The sequence below is a fragment of the Saccostrea cucullata genome, unplaced genomic scaffold, assembly GCF_032062105.1.
Source record: "Saccostrea cucullata isolate Sc308-1 unplaced genomic scaffold, CSIRO_AGI_Scuc_v1 ctg6188, whole genome shotgun sequence".
NCBI classification, from domain to species: Eukaryota; Metazoa; Mollusca; class Bivalvia; order Ostreida; family Ostreidae; genus Saccostrea; species Saccostrea cuccullata.
In genome coordinates, this window is record NW_026928563.1 from 1 (window position 1) to 15,269 (window position 15,269).

The following is a 15,269-nucleotide window of genomic DNA, read 5'->3' on the forward strand; positions in this document are numbered from 1 at the left end:
CTTTTTCATTGCCAAAAAAAATTCCAACTTCATAAACTATACGTTCAATTTTTTAAGTACTCACCTCATTTCATCTGGATGAATAAAGTTTCGTAGACTAGCGTGTTTGGTACAATCGTTTGTTAAAAAATTATATATTAAACTATTTCAAACTATCAACGATGTACGATGAATTGAAAGATAGTTCAAAATGGTTTACTGGAATATTTGTAAGATTAAGTATATAGTTCTCGGTTAAAAGAATTTACAGATTTCATTTAACGTAACGTTAAAATCAGTAACGTCGTGATGACGTCGTTACGTCAAAAGTTGGAATTATTGAAGAAAATGCACCATTTTCCCAAACCTCTGGCGGAAAAACGGTAAGAGATAATTCCAAAAAATAAAATGATTTTGAAAGGACACATCGTGGACATGTTTGTAAAAAAACTTCAGTCAGATTTAGAGACAGGGCCGCCTCGTTATACATACCGTACCCAGTTCTTATGTTTCAAAGTTGTTTATTAATCTAAAAAAATATTTTCTAAAAACATGTAAGTAAATAAAAAAAAAGCCAGAATGAGCCAGCTTTCATCAAGCAGTCTATAGAGCAAGATCCGCAAAACATTTTTGCGCAATTTGACGTCAATTTAATTGTGACGTTATTGTATTCAATTGTGATGGCAGTCCAGGTACTGTGACGTGCCTGAGTCGACGTTGCGCTAAAATGTATGCGCAGATCAACTAGATCGGGCCTCGTTAAGTACTCCGATATAAACTGACCTCCATGATGAAGAGTCCATGGCTCCTTTCCTCTCATTATCCAGTAAAACAGACCAGTATACAGTACGCCTCCAAAGGTTCCTAAACTCGTGTTAAAGGAAGGCCTAACATTGCGGACAGCATAAAGCTCCTTCCACAACCAGCTGTTCTTCAGATTCTCCTCGTACTTCACTGGCTCTAATCCTGTTAGAGAAGATGTTTCATACATGAAACTGAATTTCTCATACAGATATCAATGACTATCATGTTGAAGCTAACAAGATTCTTAAACTCTCTTCTGTAAAACCCATCCTTTCTCCATTACATGTACCTGTTGTTGGTGATTGTGAAACTTTTTCCTCATCAGTAACGAGTTCAAACACTGACTCGGCAGCCAAGATGCCGCTCTTCATGGCGTTGTGGGTTCCCTTGATTTTGGGTACATTCATGAAGCCCGGGCTACACCCAATCAGACATCCTCCAGGAAAAGACAGCTTGGGGATGGACTACAGTAAATAAATGTTTATTAGTGAGTTTATAGGCCTATTTATGGTCTGAATCATGAAATTCCTCTAATAACATTTACACTATAACTCTGTATCTACATATATATAAGTAATACATTTATTTGACTGTATTATCACATTACCTGAACACCTCCCTCATTAAGTGCACGTGCACCGTATCCTATCCTTTTACCAGAGCGGAATAGAGGTTCAATAGAGGGATGGTGTTTGAATCGCTGGAATTCCCTGAATGGACTTAAATAAGGATTTCTGTAGTCAAGTCCAACCTGTAAAAAACAGTTATTTTACTATGGAAGAACAGTCCATTGCAAAGCAACACAGACAAATTTACTGGTAGTACATGAAAATAAATACATATGTATGTACTCTTCTCATAACTGGGCTTGACATTCCTAAATGTCAACGATGGAATTTGCAATATTGACAGTATGATAATTTTTTTTTTAAGTCATTTATAATTATATGAATTACAGAAGATGAAATGATAGATAAGTATAATGCACACTTGAATAAATATTTTTAGTACAGTATTATTTTCATCATAGAATTCCTTCTATTCAATTTGAATAATGTTAAAAAAGTGAATCTAATTGATACACATGAGGCTAGAAAAAACGTCGGTACATGTGTACTTACCACAATCCCGACAACAATGAGGGGACCTTCATCTAAATGATACAGAAATGTCCCTCCATATGTCCTGTTATCCTGAAACATTAAAAATAACTTATTAACCCAAACAACATCACTTGTAAGTTAAAAATACATTTAATAGATATAAATATTTTGATGGCAAGAGCTCATTTCGGATTATACCCAGGTGTCAAAAAATTTTGTTGCAACAAAAAAAAATCTAGCCCTGTAAAGGACAACGTCAAACTTGATAAACATGTTACTGATCATACATCTGTATTCCATTACAATGGCATCAAAGAAATGAATGCATTTGTCAACCATGAGATATCAAATAATAAATGTTCCGGGAAAAAGATTTTTTTTTACCTGTGTAAAAAGGTTTTAATTTGTTTCAAGTGATGTCATAAGTTACAGACAGAATTTTAATGTAGAAATATTTTCAGAAATCCTTAAGCTTAAGTATGGCATTTGCATCATACAATACAATGTATTTCTATCCTAAAATGGCTAAAAAATGTGTATGTGTATCCCAGCATAGAGATATAGTATATCTTATTATATTCTCCCAAGCGGGATGATGCACTGATATTGAAAGCCAGAAGTAAGTATCTTCTGTAAGCTGCCATTTATTAGCTGGTGGTGTGGCAAAAATAAATCAGATAAAGACTGCTGAGTATGAACTTCTTTATACTTGCTGATGGTCTGGCACTAATGACTGGTAACTCTGTACAATTAATGTTGAAATTTCTATAATATACCGGGTAAGTAACAGAAACATTTTTTTTTGTAAATGATTACATATATGTAGCTCTAGGGAAAAAATAAACAGTGATCCACTGACAGACCACACTGTTTTAATACAACTTGCTTTATTCACTCTACACATATTTTCCTGCCTAGTAGTGTCTACTAATGTGATGAATTTTAGTGACATACATATCGCTATAACTGGAAACTGAGCAGCAAAAGTTTATGGCTTAGAGGTGGCCCAGGTCTACCTTTATATCCCGGGTGGCTCTGTGGCCAGGTCACTTTAGAGAAATACATTTAAGAAAAAAGCTTCTGAAAGCCGCTGAAGGACTTGTCGAAGCTTTGAGACTTCTGGACAGTTGTCAGAGCAAGCATCTGCTAACATGAAGACAGAAGGGGACATGGGGCTTATAGCAATCTCCTGGTTTAAGCAATATAGTAAAAGTAAAGATTGACTGTTTGTGTTGTCTCTTCAAAATGTTTCTTCATTTTAATAAATGGTCTCAAAAACCCTTCTTCGAATTCAACAATGTAAAATATTCACCGTGGTTATGAGCTGAAAAAAAAGATGCATTATACTTTTCATTCTAATAGTGACATTCTTACAACCAAATCAAGGCTTTCTGGAAAGTCAAACTTGTGTGTGTAAAGAGGAAGAGATAGAGAATTTAATACCCAATTTGCAGTTGTGATATACATGTACATGTAACATAAACGTTTTGAAGTCATGCAAATATGACAGAATATCTTTTAACCTTGTTTTACATGTGTGTTAATTATTCTATTTTTAATTTAAAAAGTACCTTTCTTAATAATTTTAGCAGAAATTTGAGAATCAAGATGAATTTTGCTGTTGTTGCAGAGAAGGAAACTTACAAAGGGCCATCCCACTGTGTGCTCTACTCGCCCAGGCTGATGAAGTGCCGGGTCTATTTCCCACAATTCTTTGAATCCTATCCCATAAGTCTGTGGTTCACAATCTTTCCTGAGATCAAAGGTTTTGTACAACTGTTTTGCTAAATGTCCATGACATCCTTCACTGAATATTGTCACTTTAGCATGGAGTTCCATACCTCTTTCAAAAGTTTCCTAAAATTAGTTGAAAACATTATCAGGAATGCTTTACAAACAGTTTGATGTTTTGCAATGTTGACAGTCTGTAAATTTACCTTTGGTGATCCATCTTTATGTATTCCTACATCATTTGTGGCTATTCCTTTCACACTACCATCTTCATGAAATAACACCTAGATGTAACACAAGTAATGCATCAATATCAATTCTAGATGACATTATAAATAAGGTACAGTTCTTTAACCAATGATAAATGTCAGACAGATATTCATATCAGTTAACATCCTACATACACTGCTCTATTAAGCATTCAAATTTTGGTACTAAAATGAGATAGAATTTCATAATGTACGATATTTATTTATGAGGTAAAGATAGCCTCTCTTTTTGTTTACATGTATATGTATATATAGATACGCAAGCTACACCACATTCTCAGTTTCCTACCTCACTGGCAGCATAGCCCGGGTAAATCTCCACACCTAATGCCTCGGCCTGTTCTCCAAGCCATCTGACAACATTGCCCAGCCTCACTATGTAATTCCCATGGTTACTCATCGGCATTCCTATAATTTATTTTTAATTGTATTTTACTCTACAGTGCAGTGATTCAATGTATGTGTTGAATAAATAATGTTATGTACATGACTGGATGTTTGGAAATGAAATGGACATTTCCAAATTGAGTTATTTTTGCAGGATATAACAATCATTTCATTTCATCATTATACATTTCCATGATAACAATAATTACAGGTACTCCTCCTATACCTGGTAATACTGGGATAGGGATCCTTCCCTTCTCAGTCAGAAAAGCAAACTTGTCTTCTTTCACCTCAGTCTTCAGTGGTGCCTGTCAATAAAAGTAACAAACGTACAGAACATTGTGGTGAGAATAACCGTGAGATCAGAGTGAACATTTTATGGGGATTTAAGTAAATTTCTGGCTAAGATTTCATTAGGAATTTAATTAAAGTACTGGTATAAAATGTCACAAATTAACAGAATTTAATCTAAAACTAATAGGGTGAATTCACCATGCATCGGATACCCTTGTACTTCAACAAGTTCTAGCGATATCGCTACCGACGGAAAATTATCAAAATGGAGTTTAACATTTAGTTTGTGATTTAAATATCAATTTGGGACACAATTATATGCCCTTTATTGAGAAAATATCCTCAAAAATCAAGTTTTTGGTGATAACTCAAAATTCACCATGGATCGGACTTTGTTTACCATGCATCGGACAGACGATATTTTGACCAGAAAACTATCATACCTTTATCAAAGTGCTTTAAAATGCTTGATATGGATATATTTTTATCTTTTATCTAAGAAATAACCCTCAACTTAAATTTAATTGACGATATCGTTGCACAAATGTAGAACGATTCAAGAGACCTCAGTCTGCCTTAGAAATGCTTTAAAATGCTTATAATGTGGTAATTCGCGCCCTTTTTGCATGGTTTATCATACTCTGGTTTGTAGAAATAAATTGAGTCAAATTCCAGATGTCATACATGTATATCGATAACTTGTATTTTGACTGAAAATATAGAGTTTTTATTTCCTTTTTCCGCAAAAAACAGTTATCAGCTGGGTTCTGTATGAAAATGGTAGTGCTTACCATTGCATCGGAAAGTGTCCGATGCATGGTTAATTTGTGTCCGATGTACGGAGAAATGAACATACTAGTGAAAACCAGCTCTATAAAGAATTATACGAACACTGAAGTGAAATTTCTTTAAAATTTATGTAAAATTACCAATCTTTGACTTTATTTACCAAAGTCTGACTCGTTCCGTTGAAGTCGAATTTTAAGAACGATAACTCTAAAAATCGCAAAATCATAAATTTCTGGTTATTCCCCTTTGATGATTGTAAAATATGACGTAACTTCAAGGCCATTCTCAGGGTATTTTTATCACAACATACATGTAATAATAACAATCGGTGTCATTAAGAAATTTAAATCTTCAGCTTCTAGACAGAAACAAATAAATATACGGAACTCTTAAGTTGAAAGAGAATTTATTGTCTAAAGTTGTCCGAAGCAAGGTATTGTCCGATGCATGGTGAATTCACCCTATATCTGCATTTACAGTAGATCATGCAAGCTCTTGCTTATTGTTTTTTTTTTTTTTTTTAAAACTATTTACATACTCCCATTTCTCTCCAGTTTGGAAACAATTCCTCCAGAGATCTTGGTTCAATGCAAGCACCTGATAAGGTATGGCCACCTGTATTAAAATAAAACATGCAGCTTAAGTAGAACTTCTAAAACGTCTATGAAATAGACAAAAATATGCTGTAACTAGCTTTGTTACATTTAATTTACACAACAATGTAACGAGAGGAATGCATTTGTACTTTACACAATGTACAAAACGACTGTCTGTTCAGTATATCTAATTACTTTCTAATTACTAATTTACTTATATCACCCAGTATATCTGTTTGCCAAACACAATTGTCAAATGCAATTTCATCAACATAATCAATATACATATAAATTTATAATAAATCACACTATCTGTATATTAATCATATAGATAATTGTGATACAATTACTGCAGAAGAATATTCAGATATTTCAATGGTGCAATTAAATCACATAGGTTAGATTGATTCACAGTAATTTTCATATACACATGTAATTATTATTAATATTATATAATCACCAGACCACAGATATTACCGATCTCAGCTGCTTTCTCTACCAAGCACACCCTCAGTTCCTTCCCCTGTTCATTAGCCATGAGTTTGAGTTTACATGCGGCTGACAGCCCCGCTGGACCTCCACCGACGATGAGTACATCAGCTTCATCTGCAAACCTCTCCATATCCACATCTAACAAATATCCACATGTAATATAAAACGTAGATTACATGGCATTCTTTGAAGTACTTAAATCAAATGTACAGATATATAAAAAATAAATATACTGACAGTCTGTATACTAGTCACAAAATTTTCGTTTTGTGGGAAAGTAATTAGGTATTCACAAACAAGGACCAACCTAGGGGGCGACTGAGGCGAAATAGTCGCTTTTGGGCTCCAAACTTCGCTGTAATTTATCACCAAAGCGAAGTTTAAGTCGCCCTAAGATTTGCAACCCCTTTATTAAAAATCATAAAAAATCTATTAAGAAACATGGTAGAATCCTCAGTAGTTTCAAAATCTTGTTTTATTACTCAGGGCTCTCGATTCTCTAAAATTGGGGCCGTTCAACGGCCCCTTTCCCAATGCAAAAAAGGTACCTTTTTTCCCAAAAGAAAGGAGTAATTTTCCCAATTTCCATCGCAAAATATTAATAAAAAATGAAAGTCCATGAAACTTAATCGCAAAAAAAAAAAACCCAAACAAAACACATCAGCAAATGAAAGTCAAAGTGAAACTGTACTAATATTTTATTAGTTCGCGCCAGATGCATTTGTAAACTGGTTCGGGGAACCAGGTTATTGTTTTTACAAAAATATGTACTGAGTGCAGAGTATCTTGTCATGTAGTTTCAACAAAAAACATCATTTTGGTTTCAAAAATAGACATTTCATTTAAACATTAGTAAGCTACACCTAGAAATATACCGACGCTTCAGCATGTTCAGTCTCTCACTGTATATTGGTAAGCAAATATGTCGATGTGATCGAGGAAATTCGGGACTATGTGACTAGCGACTGTCACTCAGAAAGACATATAACCACAATACCAAACTTAAATTTAACTGTTTATTCAAAACCAGAGTTAAATTGATGACAAAATATGCTAGAAAAGCAAAATTTGAGGATTTTTTAAAATGAATTTTGGTTATCCAACTTTTCCCAAAATGACGATAATTTTCCCAATTTGAACGGCCCCGGCCCCAGTCCCAAAAAATAGTGTGAGAGCCCTGTTACTGCTGAAATAAACGAAACAGCAGGACACTTGCACCTGTTTCGCTACTAATGACCAATGCATCGAATACTCTGTCGGAACTCCTCTAGATTTTACGCTTCCGGGTATGAATCAAAGTACTGAAAGTACTGTTAGACGGAGGCTTCATGTATGAGAGAATACAAAAGAAATATATATATCATACATAGCTGTAAAGAATATTTTGAGAAATAATGTGTAGTTTTTTTTTCAATTCAACATTTTTTTCAAAGGATACTCCAATATTCATGAGGTTTTTGGGATATTATAATTTCATCTTTGTAATGTAAACTTCGCCATGATTAAAGTTCACTGTTATTTAGATGAGATACTTTCAGTATTAAACCTTTCAACGTAAGAAACAGTAATTGACTAGGCCTGGTTGACATAAAACTTAGACGGGCTAACTTTTTATCCCAGTCTCACTTAAGGAATATATAGTGGAAAAGTGAGACTGAGATCAAAAGTGAGCTTGTCTAATATAAGTTGTATGCCCCCAGGCCCAGTTTGATGAATGTAGGTCTAGTATGTTCTAGTCATGAGCCCACTGGCGGAATTAAAAGGGGCCCCTGGCCCCCTCCCTTTTGAGTCCAAAAAATACGCAATATTTGATGAGTGTTTTAATTGTGGCTGTGGGCCCCTTCCCTGACCTCAAACTGGTCTCCCTTTTTCAGAATTTCTGGATTCAGCACTAGGCCTCAGCCAGTCAGGAGTTTCCATATTTCAAGATATCTTATTTATAGGTCACAGAGACCTACTGTTAACATAATTATGACATGTAACAGCTACCAAAATCAAAATTTCTCGGCCTTATTGTAATAATGTTATGATATGAGCTAACATGGAAAAAGAAGCAGCCAGGTAATTGGACATGAACAACATAATATAGTACAGTTTGTCTTAAACCTTTGTGATACAAAATGGAGTGACCTAGCTTGATGCAACACAGAATTTTCTTTAAGTAATATAAAGTCATTAACATGCAATAAATGTTCGTGCCAGAACACATTTTTTTTGAGTGGAATAAAATATACTTTCTTACTTAAAGTAAACAGAACAATAAAGTTCATAACACTTGCTATTTCACAAGTTTAAATTGTTTTTGGAGAACTGGGGTATTGCTTACAATAACAAAGATATATCTTGACAAATTTGACAACCAATATTTCTGGAATTATTAAATGTAGTATTTTATCATATGACAGATTTAACCCAAAAAATGTCTTTCTTTACTCGTATACCAGTGGAAATGGTTGTCCTTTTCAGTTTATCTGTTTAAAACAATCATTAACAATGAGACATGATTACAAATTACGTAGAGAAAAGTAATAAATATATAACTATGATTTCTGCTTTTCAGTAACTCTGTTCAAACAATCACTTCTCCAATGATGTAGGTTAAAAAAAGTTGACATGAATACCAATGATCAGAAATACATGTAATCTTGTATATAAAAAAAATTAAAGTTTGAGATGTGAAAGAGGTAAAACACAAGTATCAAATGTAAATAAGGATCAACGATATGACAATAAGACAACTTATTTCAGAAAATATAATTTTTAATTATTAATTAGGATATAATGTGATAAATCATGTAAATCCTATGAACCAAGATTTGGGTTGTACCCAAGGGTCAAAAGTTACAAATGCATTTTGATCTCAATATCAGAGTTGCCGTTTGTTTCTCTCTTATCTAATGTGAGGGTACCCCAAACACTCAAACCGCTTGTAGAAAGTGTAAATCTATTTTCATGTGTTTCCTGAAATTATACAAAATTACAAATAAAGAATTCAAAACTAGACTGTTAATATTCCTACAGATAAAAATACTATGCATTTGTTTATTCATCGATCCTTGTCAGATTAAAAAACTCCATGAAACCTATTGATGCAAGAGTCAAAAATCGGCCGCAAACCAATTTATCGGCCCTTTCAAGAAGAAATTAGAAAAGGAGTGAAAATGAGATTACAAACAGAAATCAAGCACAAAAAATTCCATTAAAACTGAAATGCTTGATCTATTATTAAAATATCTTATATTTATACCTGCGACATAAAACATTTCCATGCGGCATTGCAGGATTTTCTTCAATACATAATACAGGTACATCTGCGTCTCCACACTTAGTTTGATACAGGCGAATTCTGGTGGAAGTTTTTACAATTAAATATAAAACTAAAGTTTAAACTTATCTATAACTAGAGATAGTTTTTACTTTAATAAAAGAAGCAATTGATAAGTGGGGTTCCTCGATCACTCTCCGCGGATGTTAACCCCCCCCCCCCCCCAAACTCCCTCTAGATCCGCCACTACATTTCTTCTCGTTCTTGTTTTGGTGGGAGAATCGGTGGGAAAAGGCTCGGCATATTGTAAAACGCGCTTTATCATCGTCTGTTGGAACAAAATCTCCTAATATTCTGTCTGATAAAAAATTAACAGTAAATCACATTCTTTTTTACATATTCCGTAGGAAATGTATTTATATACACGTCATTTTAAAAATATTAGACAAATCCTGTTTATTTAGAAAAAGTAGAACTGTTTGTTTATACTTGTATGTGACGCGATCTTTGTTTTAGACTATGCCTATCCTTGCGGTCGGTGTTACTCAGAGTCGCTCTAAAAATAGAATTCTCAAGGTAATGAAAACAATTCCGCCGATAGATGGTGCTTGGGAAATCTTTCCTGTTTACATTCCATGGGCAAGACAATCCCTATACCCGGAGGCTGTCATACAGCCTCCGTCTAAAAAGTCCATTGTTACAAGTTATGCACAACCAGACGCAAAACAGCTGGACAGCTATCGATGTCGTGCCAAAGGTGTTGGAGATGAATTTAGATCTTTTTATTGCCAAATAATTAATTCATGCTGTGAATACAGACATATTTTAACTGTTAAATTGTGGAGTTATTGACTGTCAGTTAAGAAATTACACTCTCAGTCTGATATACAGAGTTCAATCAGCATGTGTATGTAGTACATCAAATTTTTTTTCAGAAAAAGAAATTAAATATTGAAAACAAATTTTGAAAGAAAATAACAAAATTATGACTATGCAATGAAGCTGAAAATTTAAAATGAAAAGATAAAATTTTAAAGTTAACTGTGCATACTATGCAAGAAAAGAAAAAAAAACTTACATAGTCATTGTTGTTGTTTTTTTTTTTTTTTTTTTTTTTTGCTAAATATACCTCGTAATTGGGAAAAAAAATTCAGATTCTTTTTCTCTTTCTTTAATTATTTTTACTAGGATGTCAATACAGAAAAATTATTGAAATAAGTTATAAACAATGAAATTCATGTAGTTTCATCTTTAAAAGTTTAAAATGATCAGTGAGTGTCACACGCGCCAAGAAGTCTCCCTAAATTTCAAAACTTCTCCCTAAATTTCTCTGAGGGAGAAGTGAAGTCTCCCTAAATTTCGGGTCTAGGTTGGTCCCTGACAAGAGAGACAATATTTTAACTAGTCATACAAGGGGCCATTGGTCACAGTGCTCACCTAAATTACTTTAGCCATGCTATTCTTTAGAAAGGTTTTCAAAGATTTTGATTTCCTTGCTAAACTTTGATTGCTGAGTGTATCCCATCTTACCCCCAGAATGTCATGAATTGAAGAAACTTGAATTGACATTATCTGAGGATGCCTCCATTAAATATGATGAGTCATGGCTTTCCTATTCTTGGAAAGATTTTTGCTATTTATACTAACATCTCATCATCTTGAATACTGATATGTTGAAGCGATTTTTTAAAAGTCCCAAACACTTATTTTTGAAGTATATCACCCTGGTCATCTAAAAGCATTGAATAAGTTTTTCTTTTTCTATGAGTGTTCCTTGAGATATTAATGAGGGTTTATTGCATCTTCCCTTGGAAGAGGGTCCTTCATTTGAGCAAACCTTAAGTCTTGGTTTAACACTGGCAACCTTTCCACCATTATCATGATTAAGGAAATGGTATATATTATTTCACAAGTTTTTTGTTATATTCAGCTGAATAAATAATCAAAATGTTATAGTCAACTGCAGATAACTTTAAATGTCTGGTTTAAATAGGGAAGATTAAAGGAAAAGATATCTTTCTTACTTTTATTAATTTTTCCTGTACAACTGAGTTTATTGAATTTCAACTTATTTTCCTGAGATTACATTGCACTTGCTCCAAGCAACAGGAAAACAACTGCACCCAGTATCTCTAGAAGAAATGAGTTCAAACATTTCAGTTTAATCTATCAATAAATATACCTTTCCAGCGAGGATCATTTTCTCTTGGATGAACTGTGTAATGTGTTGTAATTTTAGGTGTTGCTACGCTGCTGCAATATTTTTCTCCATAGCGATACAGACACCTTATCCTCTTACCTAAAATATAAAGTTAAATATCAATAACCAGAACCATAGAATAACTCCACAAAAACATTTTGTGTAAATGACCACGGGTAGACTACTAACACTAAAAAAAGCAAATTCAAGGGAGATAACTCACTATAAACTGTTTATGTAACTTTGGTTGTGTAACATGATTTCACCCATTTAGTCACTTTTCCAAGTCTTTCATTATTATTTCTATTCATGTATGAAAACTGATATATAGTTTATTTATAAGACTGATGAAAAATAATTAACATTTACATTTAACATTTACCGTATTTTCTAGTTTCTCCTATCAAAATATTAGAGAATTGTTCGGACTTTGACCTGGGCTTTTTTCAGAGTCATGATTGCAAACATTTGTGCTGCTTTTGGTTGATAAATGCATAAAAGTAGAATTAAAATGTCTCATCTGTTTTCAAAAACATACGATTTCATATAAAAGTAATTGCATTATTTAGATATACTTACTTAATTGAGTGCCCTTCGAAAATACATTCACGAGCGTCGCCATCGCTGAAAGAATATTGACTTTTGGCATGTCGTAAATAGTTAAATAACATAGATTTAGCACTTTTTGATAAATTGATTTCGAGGTCGTACTTGCTATCAATAAATGTCAGAATATAGGAAACTGGAATAGAGTTTTGTTTTATGAAAGATTTTTTTGGTCTGCATTGAAAATATGTTGTCGTAAATTTGTGAGGAGAAAATGAAAGTAAGACAGTGCGCGACGGCGCCTCAGCTCACCTGAACGGAAGGCTAAAGAGTATTGTTCTCCCGCCTACCCCCAAGTCAATTTTCAAAGTTAACATATTTGGTAAATTTTAATATTTTTTTTTATAGATATTTATATGGATTCTTAAAACATTACATATTTGGGAAAACAAAGAGATATAACTCTAAAATTTGGGTAAAACTCATGTTTTTCACTATAGAAATCAGGAAAATATTTTTAAAACATCTCCCCCCCCCCCGGAGACACAAAAATTCCTTTTTACAGGTAATAAGGACTGTTATTTTACAAATTCATACCAAAGCTTTTTGTATGTCACGGGGGGGGGGGGGTTTATTGACAACAAACGACAAAATGCTTATTTTCCACCAATTTCAAAGCGAGTTACAACTGAAACATTATACTTTATTTACAAATTTATGTTTTATTTATTTGCCTAGATTATAAGAACAGATATAAGTAAATTTAATAATATCCAAGACTATTTCAAAATATGGTGATGCTTGAAAGTCTGATTTCAATGGAAAATATCGTCTAACCCCCCCCCCCCTTTTTTTTTCAAGAGCTGGAGTTCATCAATTACCACTGAACTTTTCTTTGTATTAAACAAATATTTTATGGCCAAATAGCCATTTATATTGAATTAAATGGTTGCAAAATGTAGACGGGAATCGAGAGTTAGCGTGGCACGCGTATTTAAGTAAACAATGTTTTTTATGTTGTTGTTGTTGTTTTTTTTTTTGTTGTTTTTTGTTTGTTTGTTTGTTTGTTTGTTTGTTATCCAAATCCTTCTTTAATAACGAACAGTATTTAAACTCAGTTTTAAGTCCATTCAATACAAATTTTGAAGCAGAGCAAACATGGACCTCTTATATATCAGAAGCCGATAGGATCATGTGCCATGGAGGGATGAGCATCCCCTCCGATTGTTTATACGCGCCGTGTGCTCCTAGTTATGATCTGAAAATAACTGGGAACTCTGCCGACAATTAAGTGTGTAAATAATTATGGGCTATAATGTTTGTTTGTTTTATCTTTTCTTTACAAGTTAATATGTTATTGTTATAAATAAAGGTTGAAAGAGTTTATTTGTTTGTATGAAAGGCCCTAAACATGTAACCTGATTAGTGCCCTAATCTTGGAGCCTAGTTAGTGTCTTAATTATGGTACCTAACATATGTCCTAAATGTATTAGGCGTTTTGACACAGGGAATAAGAATGGTGCGGGGGCCATGACAGGTGCCCGAACATGCAGGCATTGTAGTTGTAGAGCGAACTGAATAAAAGCCGAATTAACGTTCATCTGTGATTTTTCCCCCAGGGAGATATGTGCGAGGCAAATAATGTTAGCAGTTTTGAGGGAGGGATCTTAAGTTTTACTGGGTTTGAATTAAGGTAGAATACTAATTATTTGGAGGCCTTTGCACCCTCCCTTTTTTTGGGGGGGGGGGGGGGGGTTAGGGTTAGGGTTAGGTCCATCTTAATCAAATGCGGTTAAAATAAGTAAAAGAAAAGAAAAAGAAAGTTAAATTAATTATAGTAAACTAACTGTTCAGTAAAAACAAGCTGCATTCAAATTTTAAAGTACTGTATTTCCATATATAATTTTCCCCCTAGTATATTTTAATATCGGGTACGATGAATTTGGTTGTTGTGGAAGTACCGCGTGGTATTATATAGGGAAAGAGTACTAAATGGGTAGACGTTACCTGATCGGCTGAATTAGGAACCTGCTCCGGTTATCTTTTCTTTAGAGGGCGCCACAGGCAAACACGGTCCTGTATCGGAACACCCTCGCGCCTTATCTGTAGTTACCGATCGAAGAAAAACGTAAACAATCTGCTGTCAAACACGTGCCCGTAAAACATGCCTGAAACTTGTTGTTGTGTGCCGAATTGTAGTAATCGGGGTGGCCATCTATTTCCAACAGACCCGTTAAGAAGAAAAGCATGGATACACGCAATAAAACGTGGTGAAACTCGTTTTCAAAGCTGGACTCCGTCAACTCATGCTGTTGTTTGCAGAGCACATTTTAGTTTAAATCAGACGACTATTTGACTGAAACCCAGCATGGTAACAATATTTATTTATTTATTTTGAAATCTTTGATAAGCATGTGCAAAGTAATGTTAATAGATTTTATTCTGAGCAATATTTATGCCTTATTTGCTTAGATGAAATGCACTAAAATATCGAATCCCTTGTTTACCTCTCATACGAAGTAATCTGATAACGTTACAGACACTGCCACATGCAGACTCCCCACTGACAACTTCAATTACTGGTCATTTATTACAAAATGCATTATCTCTTAACAATATAAACACAAGGCATGTCTAAAAGAACACATGCTGTTGCCTGATAATTTATGCATATCTACCAGTACAAGATACTGTGTTTTGACATTGATGTCTAATTAGCACCCTGCTTAAAAACAAATTTGACCTGTTTAGTTGAATTAATAAACACATGGCATGTTTTTTATAACATCAATTTCATAATAATAATAAAAATAT

The 15,269-nt window shown here is 33.8% G+C and overlaps 1 protein-coding gene across 1 annotated transcript; it reads right to left on the reverse strand.

Annotated features, from left to right (window-relative positions):
• Window positions 1-762: 762 nt before the first annotated feature.
• LOC134277977 (electron transfer flavoprotein-ubiquinone oxidoreductase, mitochondrial-like) lies at window positions 763-12,531 on the reverse strand (the record flags this gene model as incomplete). Its single annotated transcript, XM_062760286.1, has 12 exons — window positions 12,489-12,531; window positions 11,892-12,008; window positions 6,430-6,582; window positions 5,895-5,971; window positions 4,500-4,581; window positions 4,176-4,294; window positions 3,824-3,901; window positions 3,531-3,743; window positions 1,905-1,976; window positions 1,391-1,534; window positions 1,073-1,247; window positions 763-945 (listed from the first exon to the last, which is right to left on the reverse strand). Coding segments are annotated over exons 1-12 (1,456 nt in total), but the record flags the coding sequence as incomplete, so codon positions are not given.
• Window positions 12,532-15,269: the final 2,738 nt, after the last annotated feature.